The sequence below is a fragment of the Sphaerodactylus townsendi genome, linkage group LG15 (genome assembly GCF_021028975.2).
Source record: "Sphaerodactylus townsendi isolate TG3544 linkage group LG15, MPM_Stown_v2.3, whole genome shotgun sequence".
Lineage (NCBI taxonomy): Eukaryota > Metazoa > Chordata > Lepidosauria > Squamata > Sphaerodactylidae > Sphaerodactylus > Sphaerodactylus townsendi.
The window spans coordinates 36408167-36431227 of record NC_059439.1 but is presented as its reverse complement, the minus strand read 5'-3'; the positions used below and the strand labels follow the sequence as shown (position 1 = coordinate 36431227).

At 51.7% G+C, this 23061-nt stretch overlaps 1 protein-coding gene across 1 annotated transcript; it reads left to right on the top strand.

Annotated features, from left to right (window-relative positions):
• The first annotated feature begins 32 nt into the window (after positions 1 to 32).
• Positions 33 to 22994, top strand: JPH4 (junctophilin 4). The gene is made up of 6 exons (XM_048517122.1): positions 33 to 1000; positions 1924 to 3718; positions 4807 to 5593; positions 13331 to 13449; positions 14636 to 15264; positions 21586 to 22994. The coding sequence occupies exons 2-6, from the start codon at positions 3340 to 3342 to the stop codon at positions 21664 to 21666; spliced, it is 1995 nt and encodes a 664-aa protein (XP_048373079.1). The 5' UTR covers positions 33 to 1000; positions 1924 to 3339; the 3' UTR covers positions 21667 to 22994.
• The last annotated feature ends 67 nt before the right edge of the window (positions 22995 to 23061 follow it).

Below are 23061 nucleotides of genomic sequence, written 5' to 3'. Positions count from 1 at the left end.
CCCCACCAACGTCGCGACGCCACCCCTCACATCAATCCATCCTGGGGGTGGGGGATGGGGGTGTCTGTGGGGGAAGAGCTTCTGGGTGCGGGGACTCCCCCTTTAATAACCCGGCACCCCCTTCCCACAATCCAACACCCCCAGCCCAATTCTACAACACCCCAAAGCCTTCTATAGGCCTGCTGCACGCATTCACCGGCGAGAATCTCCCCACCTGGATATTCTTTTCCCTTCTTCCTCCTCGAGCGTGGCTGGATTTCTGATCAATTTACTTTCCCCCCGGGGGGGATATTTTCCTATCGGTTTCCTTCAAATCAAACCCTGCCTTTCGCCTTCTCCCCCCGCCCGCCTGAGCGTTTTGTAATAAATATTACGATTTCCCCCTTCCCACTGTTCCACCCCCAAAAGAGCTCCACAGGCTATTACCCAGTTTGGGGAGAGGGATTCCTCCCCGCTGCCCACACATCTGTCAGCTTGGATCGGTGGCATTTCCCCGCTGATCTGTGCCCGGGCGCCTTACCACCTGAGGTCTGCCGTCTTCTGCCATTTCTGCCGCGCTCCCTCCTCCAGCCCAGCCGCTCGTTTTTTCCATCTCCTCTTCCACTGACATCTTCTGCCACTGGCTCCCAATTTTGTCCCCTCCTTTTTCATCCCCCCACCCCCCACCCCACTAGGTTGCATACTATTCCCACCTGATCTCTCCATTTGGAATCTACCTCTTGTTGTGTGTGTGTTTTTGGTGCCTCTCTCCCCCCCCACCCCACCCCACCTCCCCCATGCTGATACATCTCAACAGCCCGTCTTCGTTTTTCCGGCTCCCATTTCCATCTGTTTTCCCCCTGCCGCTGGGCTGTTCTGCCTCTGGATCATGACCCGTGGTATTCCCAGCTGAGATTTCTCCCTGTCTATGCGCTCGCTTCTGGCTTGGGTGTGTCATCTTATCTTGCTTTTATCCGAGGCGTGTGCCTTCTTTATTTTTCTCCTCTGGAATAAACACACGGTAAGTGGGGGAAATAATGTTTAGATTCTCTGTGTCTTGGCAAGGCGTTCTCATTTTTTCTCTTCTCTCTCTGCATGCAGCGGTCGTGAAATTAAAATTAAAATTAGACCGGAGCACTACGTTTCTCTTCGGATGTGTTCCTTCCCCTCCCGTTTCCAGAGGCTGCCTCTTTATTTTATACATGATCTGTGACATTTTATTTGCTGTGGGCACAGAAAATCCACGTATTTTGTGCATGGACGAGGACCGCTCTGCCGTATGCTGTTTGTGCAAGCCGAGTTCTATTTGTGTGTGCTTCTGCAGCTTATTAAATTACATTTGTGTGAAATGCAGGGGTGTGTGTATGTTAAGACCTTGCTCATCTTTCACAAATCCATGTTTTGTGGGTCCATGCTGCTACATGTGTGTCTGGGGAGGGGTGGGGGGGGCGCGAGTGTGTGTATGTACGTGTGTACGCTTCTGCTGACTTAGCGTTCATTAGTGGTTCCTCCGGTGTTTTGCAGCCTTGTGGGTAGGATGGGGGGGTGCCCTGCCTTTCCCCCCCCATGATCTGAAGTAGGCATTTGAGCCCCTCCGTGCGTGTATGTGTTTGTGCGTGGTTGTTCTAGAGTACGGCGTACCTGGCGTTGAGGTCAGCTTGAGACATGAACCTGCTTTTTAATATTTGTTTACAGAAATACGCATGCACCGTAGGGACGGTTGGGTGGATTGGTGGTGCGTGCGTTCCTTCCTGTGTCTCGGAAACCCTTTCTACGGTGGGGAGAATGTGTGTGAATTTGGGTGCCAGGACGTTGACAAGATCTGGCATTTGTCTCGGTGGGCTAGGAGACAGATCGCCGAGACTGTCTGCCCACCAGCCTGTCGCCTTCGCTGCTGGTAAAGTTCAGTTTGTGCTTGCCTAAACTATGTGTCTCTTGGCGCAGGTTGTTTCCTTCGCTCTGTGCCATGTGGCCTCCTTTGGCAGCCCTCCCATTTCTGCTCCACCCTTGGAGGAAGATCTCTAGTTCTTGTGGACACCTAGATGTTCTCTGAACTGCACCTGATGAGCCCAGGTGGGCACCAGAGGGGGGAAACAAGACGAGGGCCTATCGCCTTGCCTGTCACTGCGGATTTCTGGCGCCTCCGTTCGTCCGGGGCTTGAGAACCCCAAGTCCAGCCGGAAAACTGAAACAGAGGAACCCTCAGAGACCCACCACCGACCAATGCCACCCTCACTGCCCAGTTCATGTCCAGTTGAAGCTGGAGGACAGCGTGCATCGACTGTTGTGCACCCCAGTGGTCTTTTCGCTGTAAGACACCAAGGAGTCACGTTGTGATCACTCTGTGATTCTGAGACCACCATATGCCTGTAAACAGAGCGCCTCTCGGCCTCCTCCTGCCTATAACCACGAGAAGACTTTCTTCTCAGCTTTCAATCTAACCAGCGGAACACCGTACAAACCTGAAAACAGACACATGAATGCTCGAACCCAGAGAACAACACCTGTTGCCACAGAACTTGAGGAGCGCTCCAGTCTACTCCCAAGAGGCCTCGAGGAACCCGACCATGTTTGGTGCTACAGAAAATCCCAATGGTCCCTCTTGGTCTAGTGCCATCCTACGACTGCAGTCGAGAAACAAATTCTCCCTCTGACTTGAAATACCTGTAGCTCCACCACATTATCCGTACGCTCAAAGGACATCCGGGCAGGCTTTTCCGTATACCTCCGGCCTCCAAAGCACTGTGGGCCACTCGCTAGAGATCTTTTGACTCTCGACAGCCAGTTGTAACATACCCACAGCCCGAGACTTCCTGCAGAAGCAGTAGGACTTGGAACTCTGGCGTAGGGGTACTGACCTCCAGTCTGGCCGATCTCATCCTTGGAAACGTTCTTCCGAGAGTTGCGGACAAACCCAGAGCGTTATCCCCAAATAACCAGAGATTTCTGAGCGTTTGTATGTGTGTAGCATGAAGAGTGTAAACTTTAATATAAATGTAGCTTTAATGCATGCCGATAAACACGAGCTGTTGGCCTTGATCCATTTATAGGTTCATTCTGTTCCAGGAAACCACGGAAGTGCGTTGAACCTGTTTCCCAGAAGCTGCCAAGTCTCGATCAGCCGGTCGTTCCTTACGTGCCCTGGGCCCTGTAGGCGGACAACTGTCGCTAGAGCCCTCTAGGCCCAGGAGAAGACAGAAGAAAGCTGAATGCTTGGCTCTGGAGTCAGTGTGGTGAAAGGCAAGCCGTTCCTCTGTGTGTGACTCTGCCATGTAGAGGCCGCCCGGAGGGGGAACGGAGATGCGTGCAGGGACTCGTGGGTAACTGGAGCCCGACTGACCGGGGAGAAACGTTACATGAATGTCCAGCGGAGGCAGGTTCGAGTTTGACGATGGCGGCTGCTATGTGGGTGACTGGGAGGAGGGCCGGGCGCACGGCTTCGGGGTATGTACGGGCCCCGGAGCCCAGGGGGAGTACAGCGGGCGCTGGAGCCGCGGCTTCGAGTCACTGGGCGTCTACACCTGGCCCAGCGGCAACACCTACCAAGGTCACTGGAGTCAAGGCAAGCGCAGCGGACTGGGCGTGGAGCGGAAGAGCAAATGGAACTACAAAGGGGAGTGGAGCCACGGGCTGAAAGGGCGCCTGGGCGTCTGGGAGAGCCACTCGGGAGTGACCTACGAAGGCATGTGGCGCGAGGGCCTGCAGGATGGTTACGGCATGGAGACGTACGCTGACGGAGGTGAGAGGGGAGCACCTGGCAGGGAAGGAAGGGGGGGGCTCCCTGTCTGGCTCCTGACATGCTAATGACGGCCTCGCTTCAGTGCCATCCGTTCCAGTTAACGTCAAACGTCCTGGTTCCTCTGCCCGCCCACGGAGTCAGTTGCATGACCATCTTGTCCTGCTTCCCACGCTGGACCTCTCCGTCTCTCGTCTCTCTCCCCTTCTTTGTCCAGTTAGCTCCGCCCTTCTCCTTCTGTCCATCCAACACTGAAAAGAGGTGGGGCATAAGATACAAACGGCTGAAGAGCCACCTGGGTTCGAATCCCTGCTCAGACATCGAGCCGCTCTTGACCTCTTTAATCTACCCCGTTACGAACTCCATGGAAAAAGCATGCGATTCGCAAAACTGGCTCGTTATTCTTCCCCAGTTTGTGCCTTTGAGGAGTCTTTCCAATTTCACCCCATATCTCACCTCATTGCCTTTGACCCAACACAAATTTGAGATCCCAAGAAAGATTCCACCTTTAAGTCCATCCATCCTTTGTGTTTCCCCACCCTAGCACTAAACAGTAGATTATCATTCCATTTGCCGAAGTATTAGGGTGGACCGAAAATGGTCCTTGGTAGGAACGGGAAAAGCCGTTCTTCCGGGTCTGGGGTTGGGAAAGTGCTGTCAAGTTCCAGCCGACTTAATGGAAACCCTGCATATGTGTCAAACTCAGGCCCTCCAGATGTTCATGGAGTACAATTCCCAGCAGCCCCTGCTAGCATGGCCAATTGGCCCTGCTGGCATGGGCTGATGGGAATCGTAGTCCATGAACACCTGGAGAGCCTGAGTTTGACACCTGTGCGAGGGTTTTCAAAGCAAAACATGAACAGAGGCTGTGTGGTATTGCCTGTTCCTGCGTAGCTACCCCTGGCCTTCCTTGGTTGCCTCCCACCCAAGTAGTAACCACAACCTGACAAGGTTGGGATAGCTGGGGCGATCCGGGTCGGGACCCACTCTTACCTACATTTTTGCCCTCTCTGTTTCGGTCCCTTTCTGAATGTCTGCCTTCTCTGGCCCTTTCTCCAGTCTTAACCCGTTCTGTTTGCCCTTCCTTGCAGGTACCTACCAGGGCCAGTGGCAATCTGGCAAACGTCATGGATACGGCGTGCGCCAGAGCGTCCCTTACCGCCAGGCGGCCCTGGTGCGCTCCCCGCGCCGCACCTCTTTGGAGTCTCTCCACAGCGAGACTGATCCCAATGCTCCCCCGCCGCCCCTCCCTCCGCCTCCTCTTCCCCCTCCGCCTCTGCCAGGGGACAGTCCGGCCTCAGGATCTAGGGGGGGTTTTGTCCTGGCCTTCCCCGGAGACCCAGACTTCCCTAAGGGAGCCAAGAAGAAGTCAGGGGGCTTTTTCCGGCGTTCTCTGCTCCTCAGTGGGCTGAGGGTGCGGAGGGCCGAGTCGAAGGCCTCCTTGGGGAGCAAGCGGGGGTCTCTCAAGAGCGAGGCGGGGGTCAGCTCGGCCGGGAGCGAGGCCACCACCCTCAGCTTTGCCGAGACGGAACCGGAGCTGCCTTCTTCCCTGACCATTGAGGGCTCTTCCACCGAGGTCTACGCCGGAGAGTGGCGGGCTGACCGGCGCAGCGGCTATGGGGTGAGCCGCCGCTCCAACGGGCTGCGTTACGAGGGGGAATGGCTAGGCAACCGCCGGCACGGCTACGGGCGCACCACCTACCCCGACGGTTCCAAGGAAGAGGGCAAATACAAGCTCAACCGTTTGGTGAGCGGCAAGATGAAGAACCTGATACCGCTTCGTCGGAGTAAGGTCAAGGAGAAGGTGGACCGAGCCGTGGAAGTGGCTCGGAGGGCCGTCAGCATGGCGCGGCAGAAGCAGGAGGTGGCCATCGCCAGGTGAGGGCAGGAAAACAGGCTCGAGCAATGGGGGATATGGCAAAAAATACTGTTTTTAAGGAGCAGCAATGGCGTAGTGGTTAAGAGCAGGTGTACTCTAATCTGGAGGAACCGGGTTTGATTCCCCGGTCTGCCGCCTGAGCTGTGGAGGCTTATCTGGGGAATTCAGATTAGCCTGTGCACTCCCACACACGCCAGCTGGGTGACCTTGGGCGAGTCACAGTTCTTCGGAGCTCTCTCAGCCCCACCCACCTCACAGGCAGCGGCAGAACCGGTTGTTAAAATGGTGCTTGTAAACAACCAGTTGTTAAATTATTTGAATCCCACCACCGGAACTGGTTGTTAAACTATTTGAATCCCATCGCTGCTCACAGGGTGTTTGTTGTGAGGGGGTAAGGGAAAGGAGTTTATAAGCCGCTTTGAGTCTCCTATAGGAGAGAAAGGGGGATATAAATCCAACTCTTCTTCTTCTTCTATGGAGACACAGGTACAAGGATTCTCCTCACATTTACTCCTCCGGCGAGGGGTCCGGCAGGCAAGACTAGAAACAGGCAGGCTTGCGGTGGTGTCGCGGTTAAGAGAGGTGGACTCAAATCTGGGGAACCCGGTTTGATTCCCCACTGCTCCGCCTGAGCGGTGGACTCTAATCTGGTGATCTGAATTTGTTTCCGCGCTCCTCCACATAAAGCCAGCTGGGTGACCTTGGGCCGGTCCCAGTTCTCTCAGAACTCTCTCAGCCCCACCCGCCTCACAAGGTGCCTGTTGTGGGGAGAGGAAGGGAAGGCGTTTGAAAGCCGCTTTGAGACTCCCTACGGTTGAGAAAAGCGGGGTATAAATCCGAACTCTTTTTTTTTTTCTGAAAAAGTGAATGGGAATGCGATAGTGAGGAAAATCAGAGGGGCCCGTGCTTGGTTACTTGTATTGATGTGTAGTAATGTAAAAGAGCTCATTGCATAGCAATTAATTCACAGTACCAGTTTGCGGAGCATGGTATGAAAAAGGATGATTGTTGATGTTTTATCTCTGCAATATGGGACTAGAATCTAGGTAGGATTGCCAAATCTGGGTAGGGAAATTCCTACAGTTGGTGTGTGTGTGTGTGTGTGTCTGTGTGGTGTGTGTGTGGAGTCTGGGAACAGAGAAATTTGAGGAGAGGAAGGACCTGGGGAGTATAATGCCACACTGCCGACCCTCCAATGCAGCCATTTTCTCCATGAATTGATCTCTGTAGGCTGGAGATCGGTTGCAATTCCAGGAGATGTCCAGGCCTCACCTGTAGACTGGCATCCCTGGGACTTTAAACAAGGCCTGGAGGACCCAATTTACAATTATATTCTCCTCAGATGTCGAGCCTCTCTTCCAAGTCCCTTTACTTTGCTTCGCGAGCATCGGCCTTTGAAAAGCTCGCATGCGAAGCTGCGAAATTATAACCGCATGTCCTCGTGGGAATAACGTTGTTGGTAACCATGTCACAAATCAGGTTATCTGGCGATCGTGTCCTTCCTCCCGCTTTCAAACACAGGCAGCCATTTTACAACTGGCTGAAACCTCCCCTCACGGGGTGCCCGTCCCAAGTAGCCCGGGCTGGGTCCCTTTCAACACACCAAGCTGTTTTATAAAAATAATAATAATAATTAATTGCAGGTAGAAAAAGACCCAGATGTCTTGATTTGGGTTTTTTCTTCCTCCGAAGTAGGGCTTGGAACAGAGTAGTGATTCCGGCTCTTGGGATGCTGCCCATATGGATCGAAAATCAGACACTGCTGGTTCCAGACACCACGGTGAAAACGTGAGGCCTTGGTGTGCCTGCTAGGGCTGGCATCTTTTCCACACTGCTGTGCATTTGCTTTCTTTCAATTTTCTCTTCCTTTTGCTTCCATTTGTGTCTTCCTTCCTTGATTTCTCTCTCCCCCCCCCCCCTTATCTTTCTGCTTTATTTCCAAATCATCTATTTTGCTTCTTATACAATCCCAACAGTTCCATATTTACCCAAGACACGTATCCCTGGTAAACAACTACATTTTATATTTCACCTTATGGGCCTGAAGCTTTTTCAGCTGTTGAATGGAGACAAGCCACTCCTACCCCATATTTCCCTGGCTCGCTGGAAGTTCGATGTCTGAGGTAGAAAAGAGGGTCAGCGTGCCCTCCCAAATTTAGTAAGCCAGCCTTCAGAAATGACCGCACTGGAGGGTCGTTAATTGCAAAGCTAATGAATTGGGTGAAAAGCAGGGTAGCGAGCGGGTGGGTGGAAGATGCAGGGGTCACAGTACGATTTGTGGGGCGTGGAGATCTCCCGGAATCACAAATGGATCTCCAGATTTACAGAGATCAGATCCCTGTGACAAAATGGCTGCTTTGAAGGATAGACTTGTGGCGTTAAACCCTGCCTTTCCCGGATACCACTTCCAAAAACTCTAGGAATTTCCCAAACAATTCTAGGCCTCAGGCAGGGATCCTTGCACCAGAGTAAGGATATGTTCCGAGCAAAATACTGGGAGACAAGCTGCTGTCTGGCTTAACTTCCATCTTAGCTCCCTTTCCTGCTTTTTGGCCTTGATTGCGGTTTTGTGCGAGAGACAGCAGCAAGAAGAGGACCCTGGTGTGTGTGTGTGTGTGTGTGTGTGTGTGTGTTTGTGTATGCTGGCAGGGAGGAGAACAGGGATGCAGCTTCCGCCAAGGCCTAGCTGCCTGGAGTAGGCTGCCTGGTCTCCTAGGAAACAGGGCAACTGCAAGGTGATTGGCTAGTGGCTGCTATGGAAACAGCTGAGCAGCAGCATCTGTTGGGCATGGACCAGGATGGGATGGAGAGGAGCAAGGATGCCTAGACTGGTGCTTGTGCTGGCGATACCCATGGGGGCCACAGATATAGGGCCTGCTCTCCCCACGGCAGGGGTGGGGCAGCTAAGGAAAGGGCAGACCATCTCAGAGTCTGGGAAACAAGGGGGCGAAATATCGTCGGCCGTGGGGAGAAGGGAAGGGCGGCAATTGTTGTGTTGTACATAAACAGGTTGAAGTGTGTAGGTGGTTTGTAGGTGGCTGCGTGGGTGTGCTCCATAACAGTGTGGAGGGGGTGCGTGCGAAGAGACTCAGGTGGGTGTTTGCGAGGAAGCAGCGAAACCCTGTGCAGCCGTATAAAGCAATTTTGAAATACAACAGCAACCTCATTTCCCCCCCGACTTTTCACAAAGGTCTCGAGATGCGCCGGAGACAAAAGGGAATATTTAAAAAGCCGAGTGTAAATGTCAGTGGTGAACATGTTCACAAGGGAAATAGAGGAAGAAGAAGAGAAGAAGAGTTTGGATTTATATCCCCCCCTTCCTCTCCTGCAGGAGACTCAAAGGGGCTGACAATCTCCTTGCCCTTCCCCCCTCACAACAAACACCCTGTGAGGTGGGTGGGGCTGAGAGAGCTCCGAGAAGCTGTGACTAGCCCAAGGTCACCCAGCTGGCGTGTGTGGGAGTGCCCAGGCTAATCTGAATTCCCCAGAGAAGCCTCCACAGCTCAGGCGGCAGAGCTGGGAATCAAACCCGGTTCCTCCAGATTAGATACACAAGCTCTTAACCTCCTAGGCCATTGTTGGCTTCCTGATTTATCTCCAGGCCTGTCCCTCTAGGAATAGGACACTGCCATTCTTGTCCTTTGGTTTCTTAATTACAATATTATTAGTAGTGGTAGTAGTTACTTTATTGATACCCTGCCTTTTTTGCCAGTGGGGACCCAAAGCAGCCAACTTGGTGAGCCAGCCATGGTGTAGTGGTTAAGAGCATATGAGCACTAATCTGGAGAACTGGGTTTGATTTCCCCACTCCTCCACATCAGCAGCAGACTCTTATTTGGTGAACGGGATTTGTTCCTCCACATGAAGCCTGCTGGGTGACCTTGGGCTAGTCACAGTTCTCTCAGAACTCTCTCAAAGCTCTCTCAGCCCCACCTACCCGACAGGGTGTCTGTCGTGGGGAATGGAGTTATAAGCCGCTTTGAGACTTTTTACAGGAGAGAAAGGTGGGGGTATAAATCCAAACTCATCTTATTCCTTGCCTCTATTTTATCCTCAGGTAAGGCAGAGTTTTTGTGACTGGCACAAGGTCAACCAGGAAATTTCCATAGCAGAACTGGGGATTCAAATCTGGATCTCCCATATTCAAGTTGGACTCTCTACGTACTACACCAGTGATGGCGAACCTTTTTGAGACCGAGTGCCCAAATTGCAACCCAAAACCCACTTGTTTATCACAAAGTGCCAACACGGCAATTTAACCTGAATACTGAGGTTTTAGTTTAGGAAAAAACAGTTGGCTCCTAGGTGTGCATTACTCGGGAGTAAGCTTCGTGGTGGTCAGTGGCTCTGCTTTGAAGCAACCGTGCAACTCTTCCAATGGGTGAATGATGACCCTAGGAGGGTTTACTCAGAAGCAAGCCCCATTGCCGAAGCAACCTCAGGAAGAGCTTACGCTTGAGTTCTTCACAGGGTTTAACGAAGCAGCTTATCAGGATTACCTACACTGCTTTCCCAAAACTAGAGTGCTTTTAGGTTTGACAATAATGCTAATAATCGAGGTCCAGCGGCCCAGGCCAGCCCTAGATGTGTATTATTATTGTGTGGGGAAGAGGAGGCTGGAGCTGTTTTATGCGTATGCCCACAGAGAGGGCTCTGAGTCTCACCTCTGGCACCCATGCCATAGGTTCGCCACCACTGTACTACGCCATAGTGGCTCTCAGCAGAACAGTAGAAAGGGAGGTTGTCTCCAGTCCTCTGAGATGTTCATAATCTCTTTCAACCCACAGAAATTTAAAATTATGGAAACAAGCTCTTTACAAAATGTTTTTTTTTCCTCACTGAAAGACAAACATCAAATGAAATGTAAAACTTTACAGAAAAACAAAATGAAACAGTACTTTTAAGAAAGCTGTAGAAGGCATTTCCCCGGGATGGGAATTGTTTCTGGAAAAAACAGGTTTACGTGGGGTGGTTCCATTCATGACCCTTTTCCCACCCAGATATAATTTCCATGCAGGCAACTGTGTACGCACATTCTGTCGTGTGCATTGAATCCACACATCTGAATCCTTCGCTTCTCAACTTACAATTGAATCACGAGATCTGTGTGAAATATTCTGGGGACCAAACCTCACAGAGTTCAGGGCTCTATTTGGGAAATTATTTAGAAAATATCTATGCCGCCGCTCCAGAGAAACTGCCCTGCCGTCCCTGGCTCATTCCTTGCTCATCTTCCAACATTACATATGCCAGTGGTGGCGAACCTATGCCACTGGCGCCAGAGGTGGCACTCAGAGCCCTCTCTGTGGGAGTACGCAGCATAAACAGAGTTGCCCCCCCCGCCCATACATGTCTACGGGTGGCCACTGGGGCCACCTGGAGAAACTCGATTATTAGCATTAAACCTAAGACCTAGTTTTGGGAAAGCAGTGTAGGTAACCCTGATAAGCGCTGTTAAACCCCACTGATTTTCATGTGGAGAACTAAAGCGTGATCCTTTACCTGGGAGTAAGCTCGGTTGCTGGCAATGGCAGTTCTGAGTAAACCCTCCTAGGGTCATCATTCACCCATTGGAAGAGTTGCACGGTTGCTTCAAAGCAGAGCCACTGACTACCATGAAGCTTACTCCCGAGTAACGCAGACCTCGGAGCCAACTGTTTTTTCCTAAACTAAAACCTCAGTATTCAGGTTAAATTGCCGTGTTGGCACTTTGTGATAAACAAGTGGGTTTTGGGTTGCAATTTGGGCACTCGGTCTCGAAAAGGTTCGCCATCACTGACATATGCCATCAGTGTTAGCAATGCCCTTCCATTCTCTACCCTGGACAAACAAATCAGTCCCTGCACAAAAGAACTTAAGTACCACGGAGAGAGACGCAGTGCACCGTGACATGCCCCTGAAGACGTCAGCCATAGAGATATGTGTGTAATGTTAGGACCAAAGATGACCAGACCACAGCCACACGGCCAGAAAACCCACAACACCCGAATAGACATAAATTCAAAATTAAAAACTATCATTCCATTGGTGACCCAGGAATGGCAGGTCCTCAAAAGTATTTCAAAGAGCAGTGACAGCAAAAGATTGCTGAACTTGGATTAATTCACAAGTTCGAAATAAGATAAACCATTCTCAGATTTGTAGAAGGCTTTCACGGCCAGATTCAACTGGTTCTGGTGGGTTTTCTGGGCTGTGTGGCCGTGGTCTGGTGGATCTTGTTCTTGTGTAACAGTGGGTAACAAACTTCCCTCTGTGGTACACCTCTGAAGTTGCCAGCCACAGATGCAGGCAAAACGTTAGGAACAAGATCCACCAGACCACGGCCACACAGCCCGGAAAACCCACCAGAACCATTCTCAGATTTGTTCGTGTGCAAAAGTTTTGTTACTCCTCCTCCTCCCCCTTTTACAGTTAACAACAACCTGGTGAGGTAGATCAAGTGTGGCAAGGTGTGCAATTTTGCTTCGTTTTCCAGGATATGCCAAATCCCCTTTGTCCCAAGACACAGTAAATATTAGGCTATGCTCATAAAGGTGAAGTTCTTGGGCTGCCTCCCACCCAAAGTATACGCCAGCGATGGCGAACCTTTTCGAGACCGAGTGCCCAAATTGCAACCCAAACCCCACTTATTTATCGCAAAGTGCCAACACAGCACTTTAACCTGAATACTGAGGTTTTAGTTTAGGAAAAACAATTGGCTCCGAGGCGTGCATTACTCAGGAGTAAGCTTGGTGGTAGTCGGTGGCTTTGCTTTGAAGCAACCATGCAACTCTTCCAACGGGTGAATCATGATTCTAGGTGAGTTTACTCAGAAGCAAGCCGCATTGCCAGCAACCAAGCTTACTCCCAGGTAAAGGATCGTGCTTTACTTCTTCGCATGAAAATCAGTGGGGTTTAACAGCGCTTAACAGGTTTACCTACACTGCTTCCCCAAACTAGGTCTTAGGTTTAATGCTAATAATCGAGCCCAGCGGCCCAGGCCAGCCTAGATGTGTGTGTGGAGGGTGGGGGCAATTCTGTTTGCGTGTGCCCACAGAGAGGGCTCTGAGTGCCACCTCTGGCACCCATGACATAGGTTCGCCACCACCGGAATAGACTCATCTGGGAATCCCGATCAGGCCTGGTAGTACACAAGTCTACTAATTGGCACATCTGGGCCACATCTGGTGTAAAAAAAACGGTTGGCTCCCTCTTCCTTCGCCCCACCCGCTCGAGCAGGGTCCAGCCTGCTGTAGCCTCCAGCAAGTCCTGCGTACACTGCTCTGTGCTTCTCTGCGCCCCCCACTCAGGCAGCAGCCACCTGGAACACAGGCACCAGGCCTGCCAGCCGAGTCCTCCCTGCTCACCGTGGTGCGCGCACGTCGTGCTCAGTGGCCCAGGCCAGCCTAGATGTGTGTGTGTGGGGTGTGTGTGTGATTTTCCACCCCCCACATAACGAACTCTGTGTGCGCGTGCCCACAGAGAGGGCTCCGAGTGCCACCTTGGGCACCCGTGCCATAGGTTCACCATCACTGGTATACGCACTTTGTCAAAAAAGCAGTGGGTAAAATTCGGTTTGGAGACGGGACGCACACGGAAGTGGAACGGAAAGATCTGCATGGCTGGATATGAACATTAGATAGAATCTCGGCTGGGGAGGGTGGGTCCGGAATCACAGTCAAGGAGGGCTCTCAAGGCTGAGGAGGGAGAGACGGGGCAATATCTGTGCCAGCTCTTAAAACTGCCTTCTCTTACAGGGCTGCCGACGCTCGTCTGAAGGCTGCTGCTGCGCTCGGTGCCGCTGAGAAGGCCCTGGAAGCCGCCCGCCTGGCCAAAATTTTGGCCCAGGAATTGCAGCCCATCTTGACCGAACCAGGTGAGATGCCCCGGAGGCGTGGCCTTCCTTCCCCCGCTCCCACCTCCAAACAGATAAAGGTTGCCAACTCCAGGTTGAGAAATCCCTGGAGATTTACAGGGAGAGTCTTGGGCAGGGGGAGGGTGGAGAGGATTGGAGGAGGGTGCCAGCGTGGTATCGTGGTTAAGAGCAGGTGCACTCTGGACTGGAGAACCGGGTTTGATTTCCCTGCTCTGCCACTTGAGCTGTGGAGGCTTATCTGGGGAACCAGATTCGCTTGTGCACTCCAACACACACCAGCTGGGTGACCTTGGGCTAGTCGCAGTTCTTCGGAGCTCTCTCAGCCCCACCCACCTCACAGGGTGTTTGTTGCGAGGGGGGAAGGGAAAGGAGATTGTCAGCCCCTTTGAGTCTCCTACAGGAGAGAAAGGCGGGATATAAATCCAAACCCAACCTCTTCATTAGTGTATAATGTCATATTATAGAGTATATCTTACAAAGCAGCTATTTCTTCCTAGGAACCTTCCTAGGAACTTGACTGGATATGAATTCTGGGAGATTTCCAGGCCTCACCTGGAGGCTGGCAACCTAGCTTTCTGGGGAAGTTGGCCGGGCGGAGAGCGTGGGGGGTCCAAATTGCACCAGCCTCCCCTTTTCACAGGAAGCCTTTTCTATATTAAATCCTTAATCTGCGCCTTTCGACGAACTGTGGGAGGTTTATGTAAAACAGGGTATTTCTGAACAGATTCTCACTCGACGGCAACACACTCGTTTTAGCAGCTAGGGAGGATTTCTTCGTGCTTCACAGCTTCACGCAACTTCTGGAATTCACTGTCACAAGATGTGGGGACGGCCCCAGGCTCAGGCGACAAATCCTGAGAGGCCAGGAGATCTGGCTGTGAGCTCTGTCCGTCTGGACCCCACCCAGGGAATCCAGAAGCCCTGGGTCTGACTCAGGCCCCTTCCGCACATGCAGAATAAATCACTTTCAATCCACTTTCGGTGCACTTTGCAGCTGGATTTTACTGTGCGGAATCGCAGAATCCACTCGCAAACAACTGTGAAAGTGGATTGAAAATGCATTATTCTGCATGTGCGGAAGGGGCCTCGGTGAGTGTTCTTCTCTTTCAACTTGCGGCCCCTTTCCTTGAACCCAGGACCCCCAGCTCCTTTCCGCTCTAACCACTGGGCCCTTCTCCTTCCCCAGATGCTCGCGCCCGGTTGGATTCGGAAGGCACCGACACAGACTTCCAGGAGGAATACGACAGCCCCCAGGTCTACGAGAACGGCATCACCCCTTCTGACGTTACCCCCGACCCAAGCCTCCCGCCCAGCTACCCTCCTACGCCTCTGCAGCCCTGGCGGGGAGACCCCCGGCGGACTTGGCCCCCCTTGGAGAACGGGGGTCCCCGTCAGCTCCTCTCCGAGGCCTCCGACCCTGAGGATGAGTGGGGCTGCCGCCACGGCAGCTTCCCGACTCGGACACCGGGATTTGCCCCCGAGGGGCTTTGGGAGGGGGAGGAGGAGTCGGAGCAGCTCAGTAGCTACGAAGCTGAAGACGGGGGCTACGCGGGGGTCCCGCGGCACCCTCAGATGGGCAGCCCTGCCAGCGGCAGCTCCGGCAGCCTCCGAGAGGAGGAGGAGGAAGAAGAGGAGGAAGAGGAGGACGAAGCGGGGACTGCCAGGCCTTACCCTGGAGAGACCCTGGCGGAACCTGCACTGGTGGGCATTCCTGGGGACCCAGAACTAGAGAGCGAGGATCTGCCTGGGGGTGCCGGGGCCTCTGTGGTAGACCGAAGAGAGGCCTTCGGAGCTTTGTGGAGGAGGGAGAGACAGGTAAGGACGTGGCATGGGGCCAAAGGGAAGGCATATCCCGGCTGTGTAGAATCTGGACCGGAAGCAGAGTCCTGGCTGATGCCCGCCCTACATTTTTCTTCTTCACTCATTAAGCTTAACTCTCTCTCTAGACCACAGGTGTCAAACTCACGGCCCTCCAGATGTTCATGAACTACAATTCCCATCAGCCCTTGCCAGTATAGCCAATGCTCATGTTGGGAGGGACTGATGGGAATTGTAGTTCATGAATATCTGGAGGGCTGTGAGTTTGACACCCCTGCTCTAGACCACAGGTGTCAAACTCGTGGCCCTCCAGATATGGACTACAGTTCCTATCACCCCCTACCAGCATGATGCTGGCAGGGGATGATGGGAACTGTAGTGCATAACATCTGGAGGGCCGTGAGTTTGACACCTGTGCTCTAGATCAGCGGTGGCGAACCTATGGCACGGGTGCCAGAGGTGGCATTCAGAGCCTTTTCTGTGGGTACACGTGCACAGAGTTCATCATGTGGGGGGGCGGAAAATCACCCCCCACGCACACATCTAGGCTAGCCTGGGCGTGATCCTTTACCTGGGAGTAAGCTCGGTTGCTGTCAATGGGGCTTGCTTCTGAGTAAACCCTCCTAGGGTCGTGATTCACCCATTTGAAGCGTTGCACGGTTGCTTCACCAAGCTTACTCCCAAGTAACGTGCGCCTCGGAGCCAACCGTTTTTTCTAAACTAAAACCCTCAGTATTCAGGTTAAATTGCCGTGTTGGCACTTTGGGATAAATAAGTAGGTTTTGGGTTGCAATTCGGGCACTCGGTCTCGAAAAGGTTCGCCATCACTGCTCTAGATCAAAGCTCCCTAACCTTTCTGAGCCCTTTTGCACCTCGGGCCTTATGACACAGTGTAGTGGGCGTAGTAGCCACGAAATGGCTGCCGCTTTCTAAATGTGCTCACGGCGGGCACCACGTTGGCCGCCCTGGTTCCAGACGGAACCAAGTAGCGTCTTATTCGAGCAAGGAGCTCCTAGAAGGTCTCGCTGGAGTTTTGTACTCGGGGGGACGGGATCTAGTGAGCTGTTCTGAGCCACAGAGAGTTGGATTTCCTGTTCTTCACACAAAGCATTTCCTGCTCGTTGGGTGTGTGTAAAGTGTAGTCAAGGCACAGCCGACATATGGTGGGCCCAGCGAGGGGCTTTCAGGGGAAAGGAGAACCAGAGGTGGCTGCATTGCCTTCCACATCAGGGTTTTACTTGGTGGTCTCCCAAATACCAACCCTGCTTAGTTTCTGAGATCTGGCGAGATTGGGCAGCCCCACGCTGGCAAACATGTGGCAAAGCTTTTCCCCCAACCCTGCCGTCTCCATACCACGGATGACCAGTTGAATTTCTGCCTGTCCCCACAGCTCTTGTAGGTGCATGGGCTTTGTCCATTTAAAGGCGGTGAGCCAATTTTGGAGCGCTCGCGCATCCCTACTTGGACTCTATGTCATCACAGCAAATCTCCCCAAACTGACAAAGACATGAGTAAAAATTGGGGCTGCAGAACTCATTTTAGGACCGCCAGGAACGAGTCCCCACAGAACACCCGCCAGCCCTGCAGAGAGTTGGAAATCTGCGCCATCATTTTTGAAGGCAGAGTAGCAAAGGAACAGCACTGCTGAGATTCAAACCACAAAACAACACACTCACATTCTCCTGCAATTTAGCAAATTCCATGCCACCTTGCGCTCCATTTTCACCTAACCGGAGCTCCTTGATTCCCAGTATCCCGTTTTTCACCCACTTGTATCCCTTTCCCAGTGTGGTGTAGTGGTAAAGAGCGGAGGACTCTAATCTGGAGAACCAGGTTTGATTCCCCACTTCCCCGCATGAGCGCCGGATTCTTATGTGGAGAACTGGATTTGTTCTTCACTCCTCCACATGAAGCCTGCTGGGTGATCTTGGGCTAGTCACAGTTCTCTCTGAATTTTCACAGCCCCACCTCCCTCACAAGAGAGCCAGCAGGGTGAAGGGGTTATGAGCAGTGGACTCTAATCTGGAGAACTGGGTTCGATGCTCCACATGAGCAGCACACTCTCGTCTGGTGAACTGGATTTGTTTCCCCGCTCCTGCACATGAAGCCTGCTGGGTGACCTTGGGCCAGTCACAGTTCTCCCAGAACTCTCTCAGCCCCACCTAGCTCACAAGGTGTCTGTTGTGGGGAGGAGGGAAAGGAGTTTGAACACTGCCTTGATTCTCCTTACAGGAGAGAAAGGTGGGGTATAAATCCAAAATTCTTCTTTCGTCCCAGAGCAAAGGATGGGACCCAAGAGCCCAGATTCCCAGCATCCCTCACTTCAGCCCTTTTCAACGTACAATCAAGGGGTCCTGATTTCTTCCTTAAACCTCTAAGATCCCAACTCCCTCCTAGAACAGGTGATAATCCTATTTTTAAGGTCCTTCTGGTCCCGTAGAACCAAAAATTTGGGCTTTTTGTGCTGTCTCCTTCCCTTCTCTCTTCCCTATTCACGGGACTGCATGTTTTGCTCCCTGCCCCCCCCCCCCCGCACCTTTCTTCTGGACCTAAATGTGTTGCAGGAAAACAGATGTGGGAGGAGCTGGGGGGGCGGAGCCCAGCCTCCGAGTTCCAAAGGAGATTGGCTGGCATTTCCCCCCGTCTCCTAGCAACCCTCATCCCTCGCCAAGCAGCATTCTTTGGCCCCGCCTCCCCCACTGCAGCATCCCGGCCCCGCCCCTCCAAGAGAGACGCAGTGGGGGATGCTGGGGGATTCGGGAAGACAGGACTGCAGGTCATAAATAATCCAGAGGGTCTCGGTAGGCACAGGCAAGCAGCACCTCTCCTGGGCCCAATCCCTTTGCTCGGGGCCTACCCAGAGGGGTGTGTGAAGGATGTCTGGCAAGATGCGCGACCGCACCGGCGTGGTGCCACACCAGCCGTGTGTTGTGTAGTTGTGTAGTGCTCCCCGTGTGCCTTGGATCATTTCCACCCCCAGCCGTGCTGGGGAAACCCCTGATAATAATGCTGGCTTATGAGTAATTCTCCCGCTGCTCAAGGCGGGTGTGAATCGAACGCTGGGAAGGAGTCGCCTGCTCTAGAGGGAACGAATAGGTTGCCTCTCCTGCTTCGTGGCTTAAAAAAAAAAGAGGGAGCTATCTGCCCCCGCCCCTCTCCAGAGGGGCCATGGGGAGAGAGCAGCCGGAAAGGGGCACTGCCACGGGAAGTATGGGTCATAAACATGGCCTTCCTGGACCAGTCCAAGGGATTCCATCTAAGCTAGCATGTTTATTGCTCACTGCAGCCATCCAGAGAGCTCTGGGCACTCACGAGGGGTGCAATTGTTATGCTAGTAGCACCACAATTTCAGGGCATCTTTAGGAGACTCTCCTGATGATACCACCCAGGTTTGGTGAAGTTTGGTTCAGGGGGTCCAAAGTTATGGACCCTCAAAGCTGTAGCCCCCATCTCCTGTTAGCTCCCATTGGAAACAATGGGGGATGGGGGTGGGTATAGCTGCCTTCCTTTGGGGTGCAGGTATACTGCCTCTGGATAGAGAAGCTCTTGACCTGTTATTGATGGAGCTGTGCAGTTCTTCAGCCAGGCCGTGTCGGCTGTCTGACAGCCACGACTCGCTACGTTTGAAACAGGAGAAAAACCCTCGCCAGTTTCATACATCAGCTGTACTTTTGACTTACAAAGTCCTGTGTCTTTTTGATTTCTGCCCTCTACTGTGGAAGCTTGGGCCTGTCACAGCCTGGCTTACCTCACAAGGTTGTTGTTGTTGAAAGAAAAAGGAGAAGGGGAGAGTAATATTCTAAGCTGTTTTGTGCTCCAGTCAGGGAGAAAAGCGGATCGTAAATAGAAGCAAATGCACGCTAAGACATACAGACTTATGCCCTTCCACACTAGCTCTGGTTAAAGCTGTATGTCGGCCAGAGCTATATTTGAGACTGAGTTAATTAACTGCCCCGGTTCCCCCAGCCCTGAAAGAATGCTCCCACTATAGCACAGTAAATACCTTTATCAGGACCTACTAAAACAGTGGTGGCGAACCTTTGGCACTCCAGATGTCATGGACTACAATTCCCATCAGCCCCTGCCAGCGTAGCCCAATTGGCCAAATGCTGGCAAGACTTGATAAGAATGCTCGATCCACCTCAGTGCCAAAGTCACTCCCTACCAAAGAATCGCTATCCTACTAAGACAAGAGACCAAAGAACTCTGAGGGTTGTAGTTTTGTAACGCTGCTATGAATTCCCTCCTTCTGTTTGCATAGCAAGCCTTTATTGGCATAGACAACAATACAACAATAATAAAAAATGGATTAAAAAGCATATACAATACAGGAAATAAATGTTAGGTCGAAGGAAATCTACTGCCGTTTAGTAATTTCCAGGAGAAAGTCTGCCACTATCATACAGAGAGAAGGATCAGGGTTGTCCAACAAGTAGTGTAATCTAAATAGATCGGGGAGATGGGGTAAATGTAAAGGAGTGAGATTCACATACTTGGATCTGATTTCCTTGAATCTGAGGCAGTGTAGTAATGGGTGGGCCAGAGATTCAACTGAGCCATCGTTACATGGGCACAATCTTTTAGCCTTTTCTTGCTTATTAAATCTGCCATGTAACACCCTCCTTCTGTTCACGAATGCTGTCCCCAGGGTTCCTTGGTAGGGTCCGTAATTGTTAAGCAGGTGTTTGGTCTTTTTCATTTATTTTTAATGGTTTTACACCTGTAGTGCAGGCAGGGATGTCTCCTAAGGTTGCCAACTCAAGCTTGGAAAATTCCTGGAGGTACGGAGTCGGCGCTAGGGGAGAGAGTTCTGTGGGGATTGGATCCCATATAGCTTGAAGCCACTGTTTCCTCTGGGGCAAATGATCTCTGAAGGTTGGAAGTCAGCTGAAACCCCAAGAAAATTCTGCATCCCTACACCTTGTTCCTTTTCCGGAACAGAGCCCATGAGAACTGAGAAGTCTCAGACTTTGTTAAAAACATGAACTGGGAAGAAGGAGAGAGGCCAGTCAGCCGTACAGTTGGTTCTAATAACTTTTCCACACAGTCCTAACTTCAAAGTTAGAGAAAGCAGTGGTGCGACCGCACTTGGAGTGCTGTGTTCAGTTCTGGTCGCCACATCTCAAAAAGGATATTGAAGAGATGGAAAAAGTGCAGAGAAGGGCAATGAGGATGATTGAGGGATTGGAGCACCTTCCTTATGAGGAGAGGCTGCAGCGTTTGGGACTCTTTCGTTTGGAGAAGAGACGTCTGAGGGTGGATATGATTGAAGTCTATAGAATTATGCATGGGGTAGAAAATGTTGACAGAGAGAAACTTTTCTCTCTTTCTCACAATACTACCGTGTTTCCCCGAAAATAAGACAGTGTCTTATATTAATTTTTGCTCCCAAAGATGCACTATGTCTTATTTTCAGGAGATGTCTTAGTTTTCTGTGTTCTGTTTGTCGGGCATGCTTCCAAACAAAAACTTTGCTACGTCTTACTTTTGGGGGATGCCTTATATTTCGCACTTCAGCAAAACCTCTACTACGTCTTATTTTCAGGGGATGTCTTATATTAGGACCGAACAGGAGGTAGAACCAGAAGAGGCATTTATTACAAAATGCCTGAGGGAAGAATTATAGGGCTAATAAAAGGAAACACTTCTTCACGCAACGTGTGATTGGTGTTTGGAATATGCGGCCACAGGAGGAGGTGATGGCCGCTAACCTGGATAGCTTTAAAAGGGGCTTGGACGGATTTATGGAGGAGAAGTCGATCTGTGGCTACCAATCTTGCAGTCATCATAACTTGATCACAAGAGATTGCAAAATGCCTTAAGCAGACCAGGTGCTCCCAGGGCAGCAGCAGCAGAAGGCCTTGCTTTCACCTCCTGCGTAGTGAGGCTCCCAAAGGCACCGGAGTGGAGCCACTCTCACCGAGTAGCAGAGTGCTGGACTAGATGGACTCTGGTCTGATCCAGCAGGCTCTTTCTTATGTTCTTAAAGATGGAATACAGGAAAATCGTTGTTAGAATCTCCAAAAGTGGGAATTCTAAAATTTGGGTGATTTAAAAAAAATGATTGAAGTATTTGGGTGCTGTGTGGTTTCCGGCATTCTCTCCTGACATTTTGCCTGCATCTTCAGAGGATCCTCTGGAGATGCCAGCCACAGATGCAGGCGAAACGTCAGGAGAGAATGCTGCTAGAACACGGCCATACAGCTCGGAAACCACACAGCATCCAAGTGATTCCGGCCGTGAAAGCCTTCAACAATACGATTAAAGTATTGGTTTGCATTTGTTCTTCCTGACTTGTCCCTTTTTTTTCTCTTGCAGGGAGCAAGTCCATTGGTTATTGCTGCTGTCCTATTGATTGACGTGAGTCTGGCGTACCTGTTCTCTCTTCTCCTCACTTGAGAGGGGTCTCTTTGGACCCTGTTTGCTCCTCCCCGGCTCCCCACAGTCCCGCAACAGCGGTTGGTAACAGACTCTTTTCCATCCTCTGCCTTCCTCCAGCCCCCCCTCTCTTTTTTCACGTCTTTAAACCCACCCACCCCGCTCTGACCTTTAACCTTTCTAGATTGTTTACATATGAAGGGCTCTCTTTCTACCAGAGATTTCTCTGTTTTTCTTGCTATTTCTCCAATACGACAACGATCTCCCGCCCTGACTCACCTGTCCGGGTCTTTTCATCCGTCTTCGTTAATCAGACTGTTCTCATTGAACCTTTTAACAACTCTGGGGGGATTTTTGATGGGGGTGGGGGAGAGACGTAGACATGGAGTAATATATAGGGATGAGCTTTAGCTTGGTGGGGTTTTTATTTCTGTTGGGGTCACCGACTGTAGGGACTTGTGGCCAGCCTGGCCGCCCTGAAGTCCCCCTCCCCGACTCTTTGTCCTTAAGGGGGTCAATTCCACATACATACACACACGCACACCCCAATTCTCCTCCACTCTGAGGATTCTTTTCTTTCTAAGGAGGACACACTTTGCCAAGGAAGTGCTTGAGTTGCCAGCCTCCAGGTGAGGCCTGGAGATCTCTGGAATTACAGTTGATCCACAGATGACAGAGAGATCCGTTCCACAGAAGAAAAGGGCTGCTTTGGCCGGCAGCCTGTTGCATTAGACTTTGCTTTTCCCTCTCTAAACTCCACCTGTCAAATATCCAGGGATTTCCCAGCTGGGAGTTATCAGATCTCAAAAGTCCTCCCCCCCCCCAACCATTCCAGTACACGTGAGTTTATTCCCCCACTCCCTCCCCTAAAAGTCTGAAGTGGGGATAACAATTTCCTTTCAGAAAGGGGGTGTCACCAATTCCTATCTGTTTCCTTTTCTATCTATTTCCCTTTCCCTTTTCTAACAGTAGGCGGCGCTGTGCAGCCCTGGGGCAGAGAGGGACGGGACACCTGCCCCAACAGGGGGGCTCCGTTAAAGAGTCTGCAAAATTGGGGTTAGATTCAAAGGAGAGGCTAAAGGGGCCCTCTCCTTTCCTGCATCCCCCTCCCCCCCCCCAATCTTTCTTCCTCTCTCTTGGCCGCTCCCATTCCCTGGAGGGAATTGGAATCTTCTTTTCGAACAAACAAAAAGAAGGGGGGGGAGTTACTTTTTATTTACGCTTTTATAAACCTTTTTCTCGCAGCATTTGAATAATTTAAAAACCTCTATAAACTAATGAGAGGGTGAAAGGGCGATTCCTGCCGCTTGGAAGAAGGGGGTTTCGTTAACGGGGACCGTGCCATCCCCGCCAACGGGAGTCCAGACACGGAATAGCCGGCCTTGCTGGGCAAAACCAGGGCATGCCTCCTCATCT